General features: G+C 39.8%; 1 protein-coding gene across 7 annotated transcripts in view; it reads right to left on the reverse strand.

Moving 5' to 3' along the window:
- SH3D19 (SH3 domain containing 19) overlaps nt 1-12,020 on the reverse strand; it is a 177,629-nt gene that overhangs the window by 38,960 nt on the left and 126,649 nt on the right. For all 7 annotated transcript variants that reach the window (XM_029234661.1, XM_029234660.1, XM_029234663.1 and 4 more), the window contains one exon: nt 4,961-5,068. In XM_029234661.1, the coding sequence (XP_029090494.1) occupies nt 4,961-5,068 (108 nt within the window). The remainder of the gene's footprint in view (nt 1-4,960; nt 5,069-12,020) is intronic.

Consider the following 12,020-nt stretch of genomic DNA (forward strand, 5'->3'; position numbering starts at 1 on the left):
ATTGGGGTCCCAGAAGAAGAAGAGAAAAACAAAGGGACTGAGAAAATATTTGAAGAGATTAAAGTTGAAAACTTCCCTAATGTGGGAAAGGAAATAGTCAGTCAAGTCCAGGAAGCACAGAGAGTCCCATACAGGATAAATCCAAGGAGAAACACGCCAAGACACATATTAATCAAACTATCAAAAATTAAATACAAAGAAAAAATATTAAAAGCAGCAAGGGAAAAACAAGTAACATACAAGGGAATCCCCATAAGGATTCAGCTGATTCCTCAGCAGATTTCTCAGCAGAAACTCTGCAAGCCAGAAGGGTGTGGCAGGACATATTTAAAGTGATGAAAGGGAAGAACCTACAAGCAAGATTACTCTACTCAGCAAGGATCTCATTCAGATTCAATGGAGAAATTAAAACCTTTACAGACAAGCAAAAGTTAATAGAATTCAGCACCACCAAACTAGCTTTACAACAAATGCTAAAGGAACTTCTCTAGGCAGGAAACACAAGAGAAGGAGAAGACCTACAATAACAAACCCAAAACAATTAAGAAAATGGTCATAGAAACATACATATCGATAATTACCTTAAATGTAATTGGATTAAATGCTCCAACCAAAAGACACAGACTGGCTGAATGGATACAAAAACAAGACCCATATATATGCTATCTACAAGACACCCACTTCAGACCTGGGGACACATACAGACTGAAAGTAAGGGGATGGAAAAAGATATTCTATGCAAATGGAAATCAAAAGAAAGCTGGAGTACCAATTCTCATACCAGGCAAAATAGATGTTTAAATAAAGACTATTACAAGAGACAAAGAAGGACACTACATAATGATCAAGGCATCAATCCAAGAAGAAGATATAACAATTGTAAATATTTATGCACCCAACATAGGAGCACCTCAATACATCAGGCAAATGCTAACAGCCATAAAATGGGAAATCGACAGTAACACAATCATAGTAGGGGACTTTAACACCCCACTTTCACCAATGGACAGATCACCCAAAATGAAAATAAATAAGGAAACACAAGCTTTAAATGATACATTAAACAAGATGGACTTAATTGATATTTATAGGACATTCCATCCAAAAACAACAGAGTACACATTCTTCTGCTCATGGAACATTCTCCAGGATAGACCATATCTTAGGTCACAAATCAAGGACTGGTAAATTTAAGAAAATTGAAATTGAATCGAGTATCTTTTCTGACCACAACGCAATGAGACTAGATATCAATTACAGGAAGAAATCTGTAAAAAATACAAACACACGGAGGCTAAACAATACACTACTAAATACCCAAGAGATCACTGAAGAAATCAAAGAGGTAATCAAAAATACCTAGAAACAAATGACAATGAAAACACGATGACCCAAAACCTATGGGATGCAACAAAAGCAGTTCTAAGAAGGAAGTCTATAGCAATACAATCCTACCTCAAGAAACAAGAAACATCTCAAATAAACAACCTAACCTTACACTAAAGCAATTAGAGAAAGAAGAACAAAAAAACCCCAAAGTTAGCAGAAGGAAAGAAATCATAAAGATGAGATCAGAAATAAATGAAAAAGAAATGAAGGAAACGATAGCAAAGATGAATAAAACTAAAAGCTGGTTCTTTGAGAAGATAAACAAAATCGATAAACCATTAGCCAGACTCATCAAGTAAAAAAGGGAGAAGACTCAAATCAACAGAATTAGAAATGAAAAAGGAGAAGTAACAACTGACACTGCAGAAATACAAAGGATCATGAGAGACTAGTACAAGCAACTATATGCCAATAAAATGGGCAACCTGGAAGAAATGGACAAATTCTTCGAGAAGCACAACCTTCTGAGACTGAACCAGAAAGAAATAGAAAATATAAACAGACAAATCACAAGCACTGAAATTGAAACTGTGATTAAAAATTTTCCAATAAAGAAAAGCCCAGGACCAGAAGGATTCACAGGCGAATTCTATCAAACATTTAGAGAAGAGCTAACACCAATCCTTCTCAAACTCTTCCAAGATATAGCAGAGGGAGGAACACTGCCAATCTCATTCGATGAGGCCACCATCACCTTGATGACAAAACCAGACAAAGATGTCACAAAAAAAGAAATCTACACACCAATATCACTGATGAACATACATGCAAAAATCCTCAACAAAATACTAGCAAACAGAATCCAGCAGCACATTAAAAGGATCATACACCATGATATAGTGGGATTTATCCCAGGAAGCAAGAATTCTTCAATATACGCAAATCAATCAATGTGATAAACTATATTAACAAACTGAAGGAGAAAAACCATATGATTATCTCAATAGAAACAGAAAAGTCTTTTGACAAAATTCAACACCCATTTATGATAAAAACATGCCAGAAAGTGGGAATAGAGGAAACTTACCTCAACATAATAAAGGCCAGATATGACATACCCACAGCCAACATTGTTCTCAGTGATGAAAACTGAAACCATTTCCACTAAGATCAGGAACAAGACTAGGTTGCCCACTCTCACCTCTGTTATTCAACATAGTTTTGGAAGTTTTAGCCACAGCAATCAGAGAAGAAAAAGAAATAAAAGGAATCTAAATCGGAAAAGAAGAAGTAAATCTGTCACTGTTTGCAGATGACATGATACTATAAATAAAGAATCCTAAAGATGCCACCAGAAAACCACTAGAGCTAATCAACGAATTTGGTAAAGTAGCAGGATACAAAATTAATACACAGAAAACTCTTGCATCCCTATATACTAATGATGAAAAATCTGAAAGAGAAATTAAGGAAACATTCCCATTTACCACTGCAACAAAAAGAATAAAATACCTAGGAATAAACCTACCTAAGGAGACGAAAGACCTGTATGAAGAAAACTATAAGACACTGATGAAAGAAATTAAAGATGATACAAACAGATGGAGAGATATACCATGTTCTTGGTCTGGAAGAATCAACATCGTAAAAACGACTATACTACCCAAAGCAATCTACAGATTGAATGCAATCCCTATCAAACTACCAATGGCATTTTTCACAGAACTAGAATAAAAAATTTCACAATTTGTATGGAAACACAAAAGACCCCGAATAGCCAAAGCAATCTTGAGAAAGAAAAAACGGAGCTGGAGGAATCAGGCTCCCTGACTTCAGACTATACTACAGAGCTACAGTCATCAAGACAGTATGGTATTGGCACAAAAACAGAAACACAGATCAATGGAACAGGAAAGAATGCCCAGAGATAAATCCATGCACATATGGTCACCTTATCTTTGATAAAGGAGGCAAGAATATACAATGGAGAATTAGTCATGCTGGGAAAACTGGACAGCTACACGTAAAACAATGAAATTAGAACACTCCCTAATGCCATACACAAAAATAAACTCAAAATGGATTAAAGACCTAAATGTTAAGGCCAGACACTATAAAACTCTTAGAAGAAACACAGGCAAAACACTCTGTGACATAAATCAAAGCGCGATCCTTTTTGACCCACCTCCTAGAGAAATGGAAATAAAAATAAACAAATGGGACCTAATGAAACTTAAAAGCTTTTTCACAGCAAAGGAAACCATAAACAAGATGAAAAGACAACCCTTAGAATGGGAGAACATCTTTGCAAATGAAGCAACTGACAAAGGATTAATCTCCAAAATCTATAAGCAGCTCATACAGATCAATATCAAAAAGACAAACAACCCAATCCAAAAATGGGCAGAAAACCTAAACAGACATTTCCCCCAAGAAGATATACAGATTCCCAACAAAGACATCAAAGGATGCTCAACATCACTAATCATTAGAGAAATGTAAATCAAAACTACAGTGAGGTATCACCTCACACCAGTCAGAATGGCCATCATCAAAAAACCTACAAACAATAAATGCTGGAGAGGGTGTGGAGAAAAGGGAACCCTCTTGCACTGCTGATGGGAATGTAAATTGATACAGCCACTATGGAGAACAGTTTGGAGGTTCCTTAAAAAACTAAAAATAGAATTACCATACAACCCAGCAATCCCATTACTGGGCATATACCCTGAGAAAACCATAATTCTGAAAGAGCCATGTACCATAATGTTTATTGCAGCTCTATTTACAATAAGCAGGTAATGGAAGCAACCTAAGTGTCCATCGACAGATGAATGGATCAAGAAGATGTGGCACATATATACAATGGAATATGACTCAGCCATAAAAAGAAACAAAATTGAGTTAATTTTTAGTGAGGTGGATGTACCTAGAGTCTGTCATACAGAGTGAAGTAAGTCAGAAAGAGAAAAACAAATACCATATGCTAACACATATATATGGAATCCTAAAAAAAAAGTGGTTCTGAAGAACCTAGGGGCAGGACAGGAATAAAGACGCAGATGCAGAGAATGGACTTGAGGATATGGGGAGGGGGGAGGGGAAGCTGGGACAAACTGAGAGAGTGGCATGGACATATATACACTACCAAATGTAAACTAGATAGCTAGTGGGAAGCAGCTGCATAGCACAGGGGGATCAGCTCAGTGCTTTGTGACCACCTAGAGGGGTGGGATAGGGAGGGTGGGAGGGAGGGAGATGCAAGAGGGAAGAGATATGGGGATATATGTATATGTATAACTGATTCACTTTGTTATAAAGCAGAAACTAACACACCATTGTAAAGCAATTATACTGCAATAAAGATGTTAAAAAATTAAAAAATAAATGAGGGAGGAGATATGGGGATATATGTATAGGTATAGCTGATTCACTCTGTTATACAGCAGAAACTAACACACCATTGTAAAGCAATTATACTCCAATAAAGATGTTAAAAGAAAATGTTCTCGACAGAAAAATAATAATAAGTGGCTGATTACATATAATTTCAAAAGCAGACATTGATAATTAGCATATATTTCTCCCTGGCTCTTGGAGAAGCAAATAAATGAGGCAGAGAAGTGCTTACATTTTCCTGGTTTGGCTGGAATTCGAATCACAGTGGGCTTCCTGGTGGGTGCTGGTTGAACTGCTCGTTCCTTTGCTGGTTCTGTTCTTGTGGGGAGCTGAAAGGGATCTAATGAAAAACACAGTGTATTTTGCATGTTTTAGTTAACATGGACTCAAACAAAAAAACCTCATTCATAATTAAAGAGTCATATTTTTCATGCCCTAGGGAAAACTATTCATGGATAAACAAAATCTCAGTTTGCAGAGACAAAAGCAAAGTCAGGGCTCATGAAAGGAAATAACTTGACGCTCCGTAAATAATTCATGTGGCTTTTCTTCCTCTCTGATGAGAGAGATCCAGGACAATCTTCAATTATGTAGAAGCTATCTTTCACAGGAGTGTAATCATTCCATAAGTGTCTGCCTGAAAATGAGGGGCAATTGAAACATGCAGCCAATTTCCCCCCTATAGTGAAGCCTCCCGGATCCCCCAGGAAGGAAGGTCTCTTTGCCCCACCCCTGTGCCTGCATTGGAAAACCTCCCTGAAGGGCTGGCCCTGGGCCTCGTCCCCACCCCTCATCCCACCCTGCCGGAGCCTGGCAGCAGCACTCTCGGATTGAGTAGTGAAGTGAAACTACACCTTGCTAACATGAAAACGGAAAACGTTTTATCCTGGAAATAAAATAAGACATCACCCTTCAAATATTTAATTTTGGGCCAAGGATATATATTCTCCATCTTAACCCACTCATTTAAAATGTACAGTATGTGCTTAGGGAGAGTATTTTAAATAAAAGCATAACCACCAAACTTTTTTCTTCCTTTCTTCGTTTTTGGCCATGCCGCAAGGCTTGTGGGGTCTTAGTTACCCAACCAGGGATGGAACCCAGGCCCTCAGCAGTGAGAGCGTGGAGCCCTAACCACTGGACCGCCAGAGAAATCCCCCACTAAACTTTTTTACTGAAAGAAAGAGTCTTTTTTTCTTTAATGTAAATGTTCTTTTTAGTAGTTTGGGAAGATGACCAAAAAATTTTTAGAAGATGAAAAACCGAAAAATAAATAGATTAGCAAAAATAAAATCAAATGCTGTACAATGCATACTCTATACAGTGCACAGGGTCTCAAGAGGCCGCTTTTGCCTTTATTCAGCAAGAGGCAGAATGAATACATTCTGAATATGAATATTCAGAACCTGTTCTCTGGATCTCGCCTGTAGGGAGATACTCCCTATAAACAATGCCCTTCACAGCACTTGTGATGAACAGCATTCATGTTCTGCCTGTTATGAGCTGCAGTTCAATAAAGCATCTTTTGCTGACCAGCTCTTTTCAGAATACACGAAGAGCTGAGCTAAGGATAAGATGGCCTTTCAGCTCCTTGATACTTGCCCTTCCCTTCCACCCAGCTCTCAGGCAACCCCACTCTCAGACCTGCTACCAGAGCATCACCCACTCACTAGTCACTTGATCTCACATGTCTGCTTACCACGTGCCAGTAACGGTGCGAGGTGGGGAGACAGGATGGTTAAGTACAATCCTATTTTAAGTTTATTATCTATCACCTAAGTAAGGCCCCCAGATGGCATGCTAGGTAAAATAATAATTATTAGGCTAGTTAGAAAAAAAAAAAATTAGATGACCCCTCTATGGAAACCGGTCTATTAGCTCATTAGTGAGGCGAGTCTTGTCTATGCTCAAAAATCCAACTCAACATCATCAAAACAGTATCAAACTTTCAGAAAAGGCTCTTGTAATAATATCACTTTCTTCCATTGTAACCTGTATCTCCAGAAAACAAACAAAGCTTCTTCTTTTAGGTCTAAGGAAATTCGTCAATTCCTTATTTTGTTATAGCATTATTTTTCATTTCAAAAGTAACATTTATTGTAAAAATAGGAAACATTAAGAAATATATGATAGGGACTTCCCTGGTGGCGCAGTGGTTAAGAATCCGCCTGCCAATGCAGGGGACACAGGTTCGATCCCTGGTCCAGGAAGATCCCACATGCCGTGGAGCAACTAAGCCCGTGAGCCACAACTACTGAGCCTGCACTCTAGAGTCCACAAGCCACAACTACTGAAGCCTGCATGCCACAACTACTGAAGCCCATGCGCCTAGAGCCTGTGCTCCACAACAAGAGAAGCCACCGCAATGAGAAGCCCTCACACCACAATGAAGAGTAGCCCCCGGGCTTCCCTGGTGGCACAGTGGTTGAGAATCTGCCTGCCAATGCAGGGGACACGGGTTCGAGCCCTGGTCTGGGAGGATCCCACATGCCACGGAGCAACTAGGCCCATGAGCCACAACTACTGAGCCTGCGCGTCTGGAGCCTGTGCTCCACAACAAGAGGGGCTGCGCACTGCAATGAAGAGTGGTCCCCGCTTGCTGCAACTGGAGAAAGCCCTCGCACAGAAACGAAGACCAAACACAGCCAAAATTAAAAATAAATAAATTAAAAAAACCTTAACCTGAGTTGCCAAAACTCAGGTTAAGATAGTGGTGATTCTTCAGATGCCTTAAAAAAAAAAAAAAAAAAAAAGAGTAGCCCCCGCCCGCCACTAGAGAAAGCCCACACACCACAATGAAGACCCAACACAGCCAAAAATAAATAAATTTATTAAAAAGAAAAAAATAAGTTGATCTTTAAAAAAAAAAGGAATATATGATAGAAAGTCTCCTGTAATCCCATCCCTGCAGTAGTAATTATTATCTAAAATATGTGTATCTGTCTACAGATTTTTTTTCTGTATCATATGTATTATTACATAGGTATTTTGAAAAACACAAACAGGATCATTTTATACCTACTTCTTTGTAACTTACTCTTTCACTTTTTTTCATTCAGTATTGATTGGGTGCCTGCTACACATCAAATGCTATTCTAGATGCTGGGAATACGTCAGTGAACAGAGCAAAGAACTCTGCCCTTGTGATGCTTACACTCCAGCAGGAGACGGAGACAATAAACAGTAAATATATTGAGTGATTCATGTGGTATATTAGAAGGTGAGACATGCTACTGAAAAAGGGAAACGTAGAGCAAGGGGGAACTTCAGTTGTGGGCAGAAGGGAAGCAGGTTGCAGCGTGAAACAGGAGTGCAGGGGGCGAGGGAGAGGAGGGCTCCATGATCCTCTTTCCAACAGACGGATTTTACATATTCTAACAGTTCTTCCAAGCTGAAAAATACACTTTGGGTTTTTAGGAAACAGCAGTGCTGATGGATAAAAAGGGGAAGGTAGGCTGGTATTAAAACCCATTATTGCAAACATTACCTGAAACTGAACTCCCTGAACGTGTCATCTGTTCTGAGTAATGCTAGCTAGAATGAAAGAATTTGAAGACCCCAATCTCGGCATATATTTTATTCAAACACAGAAACATAGTATCTCTCCTGTGGGCACACCTTTCCTTCCTGTTCGTCTCTCTCCCCTGCCGTTGCCCCTGCTCTGCCTCCTTGGCCCTCATTGGAACCCACTGACCTCCAAGGAGCGACTTTCCTTCCCCCACTGCTGCAGACTTGACTGTCCCCCGTCCCCTCAACCTTGGTTGTAACAGCCCATCCTCTCAGGGCTCTGTTTCCTGCTGGGAAAAGGACCAAAATTCAAGAAAAGGATTAAGGCTGATAACTGTTCACAGTGCTCTCCCATTCAAGTGGTATTTCTGCTTTAACGCTGCTTTGGGCCCCTACGATCTGGTGGTTATTAGGATAGGTTTTTAGTTGGTGATTTTGGGGGGGTGAGTGTGGAGGGAGAAGAAAATCTTGAGCATAGAATCACTTCAGTTGTTTCCCAACTCATCTGATGTTCTGGGCCAGGATACCACGTACAGTCTCTCTCTCTCACATCCCAGGAGTGAGAGCACGAACAAGGCGGGCAGAGAAGGAGAAAGAGGCCACTCAGTGCCCTTGGAGGGCTGGGCACAGGGGGATCCCAAATGTGCTTGTTCTTGGAGGACCAGCCTCAGGGAACCCCGTCCCAAATCCTGCAGGTCTCAACTACCGCATTAAAGGGTCCAGTCATTTTTTAAAACCTGCTAGATTTAAACTGAAGTAGCAAGATACAACTTAAATACAAAGTATTCAAAGTATCCTAGCTACCCACTTTCTCTCTCTTTCTTGGTCTTTATTTTTAGTATCATTAGCTGCTCTTTGATAACTGGCACTCAGATCATGTGTAATTATTCTAGTATACACGTCTCCAAAACAAAGAAGAAAAAAAATTCTTTCTCAGTATAGTGAAGCAAGGAAGTCTGAGTGTTCCAGTACTGTGGCTGTTTGGCAGGAGTGGGTCTGCTTAATGACTTCCCCTAGCTGTGCTCCCTGAGTCAGTGAGCTCGGCCTGTGCCTCTCTGCGCCCTGTCCCAGGCTGCCTTCCAGAAGAGGCGTGCCGATGAGCGGAGAGGAGAGACAGCATCACTTCAGTGAGAAGGTGGAGCCAGAGGCCTGTGTTTCATCTTGATGATGGTGTGAGAGTCTCTCTCTAGCTACACAGTATGTTAACTTTTTGCATCTTTTCATGAGAGGGGTATTTTTCTCCAACAGCAATGTTAAGTGGGCAACCTAGAAGGCAAGGATGGCACCTCACGTTTGGGAACTCCTGGCACTGCCAGGTGGGAAACTGGATTGTTGGTACTGTTAATAAGTTTAAAGTTCATGATCTTTAAGCCAGTAGCCCCACTTTTGGAAATTTCTTTATAAAAGCACTAGTAGAAGTAAAAATGTTTACAAGAGCATTTTTTGTAGTGGTGTCCATCAATAGGGGAAACGTTGACTTGACTGTGCTGTACTCATACCGGGGAATATCAGGCAGGTATCAGGGAACAAGGAGTCAGACTTAGATCTACTGGCCTGGAGAGAAGTCCCTAAACCTCATTACTAAATGCATAAAGTAAGCTGCTGGGTAATGGGTACAATTAGGTAAAACTTTTGTAAAAAACAGGAAGAAGTACATGTATGTGTACGTGTTTGTAAGCTTCGGCTTGGAATGTCCAAAGGCACAGAAAGCTACATACAACATGGTTCACACTGGTTATCCTGGGGATTTGAATGGACTGGAGGGAGATTCATTTTTGCCTTTTACTAAATGTTTACATTGTTAGACTTGTTACCGCGAATATATGTTACTTTGTGACTGAAAAAAAATCCAATAAAATAAATTCAATCACATGAAAAAAGTTACAAAATTAAGCTGAAATAACACCCCTGCCAAACAAACTGAAACAAAAATCACTTAGAAATAAGAGGAGGGACTTCCCTGGTGGCACAGTGGTTAAGAATCCACGTGCCAATGCAGGGGACACAGGTTCGATCCCTGGTCCAGGAAGATCTCACATGCCACGGAGCAACCCAGCCCGTGCGCCACAACAAAGAGTAGCCCCCACTCACCACAACTAGAGAAAGCCGGCACGCAGCAGCGAAGACCCACTGCAGCCAACAATAAAAATTTAAAAAAAAAAAAAAAAGAAAGAAGAGGAAAAATATGAAAATACTTGTCCCTTTAGCTGCTTTTTCAAGACAATAATGGCCATAAAATTTTCCATAAAGTAACGAGAAAAACAAAAACTCTTTTTTCTTGGCTAATACTCCTCAGTGATTCTATTTAATAGGAAATAATGCAGATACATATTTTTGAATTTGTCTAATTTAGACATATTTAGTTCATAATAATTAGCTTTTATTTGTAACCTTGAATAATATAATTGTTTAGAAAAATCGCATTTTATTATTCTTAAAATTTCTACTCCTCACAGGCTGAGGAACAGTGTGGTGGGCAGCTCTTTCTCTGTGGCAAAGACAAGGGATATGCCTCCTAGTTTCTTTCATCCTAATTCTGCTTACGGTCATCTATTTGAAAACCAGCTTCCCCCATCCTCTCCTGCTGATGGAGTTCCCTCATAAAAGACAACCTTTGTTAGCATTTTTAATACATCTTCCAAAGACACAGCATATTTACATGTAAATATGCGTTTTAACACCAACACTATAGCTAAAATACCATGAATACTATCTATACCTTGCATTTTTCACCCAGAGTATCTTGGCGGTTGGTCCATAGTAGGGGATAATAGGTGGTCTGCCTCTTTTTTTAGCTACTGCCCAATATTCCATTGTATGGATGCAACCAGAATTTATTTCAGAAGTCCACTGAAGGCAATTTCCAACATTCTGTAGAAGTCCTTAATCTGGGTTCCAAGAATAGGCCCTTGAAGCTCTGGAAACTGTACCTCCAACTGTGCGTACGTGTGCAAAAGGGTTATTTTCAAGGGAGAAAAAAGATTCATAGGCTGAGTTCTGTGATCCAGAAAGAGTTAAGAACCCCAGTGTCATAATTTCCTCTATCACAGACTCTTTGCTCTTGCTTCTATAGAGAAAACCCAACTACCTGCAAAAGCATCTCCTAACCAAGTCTAAGGAAAGTCCATGACATCCTTCTCTACTTTTATTTGCAGTGTTTACTCTGCCCTCCTTCCAGCCCCCTCACACCTGCTGCCCCTTTACACCTATAGCCACATGGTCTTCATTACTGGGTTGAGAAAAACATTGATGATAATGTAGTTTTCTGCCCATTACCTGTCTCCAATACTATGCTTGTCATCATAATTAGTTTCACCATCCCTGGCTAGCTTTTCTGTCATTTCTTTCTTGCCCTTGAGTTCTGTTAATAGCAGAAGTTGGCTGCTAAACTATCATTCTGCTCCGTGTAATGGGGTTGACAGCAGAAGTATTCTGCTTTTTTGACAACTGGGTATGATTTGTAAAGGTGTGACGAGGAATTGCTAATGCTTCTCAGCTCCACTACATTAACCTGGAAGGCATTCTACCTAAGAAATGAATCCAATATTAAATTGCCTGTTTTATGAGTTTCCCTTTAATAATTTTTCTAATCCTTACAGTGTTTTCATAGTTTCAGTATTTTCTGATCTCTATTTCCTGAGATTAATATGGCAACTTCATTTTATGAAAACCACTTTATTGGATTTTCTTTATTTTTTGAGGGAAAAGGAAAAGAAGGAAAGACATATCTGTGAGTTTCTCTCCTTTCTCCTGTGTTCCTCCCCCAGTTTTTGGCTGATGCCAGG

This window comes from Monodon monoceros, unplaced genomic scaffold, assembly GCF_005190385.1.
Source record: "Monodon monoceros isolate NGI ecotype Baffin Bay Population unplaced genomic scaffold, NGI_Narwhal_1 Super_Scaffold_20, whole genome shotgun sequence".
NCBI lineage: Eukaryota > Metazoa > Chordata > Mammalia > Artiodactyla > Monodontidae > Monodon > Monodon monoceros.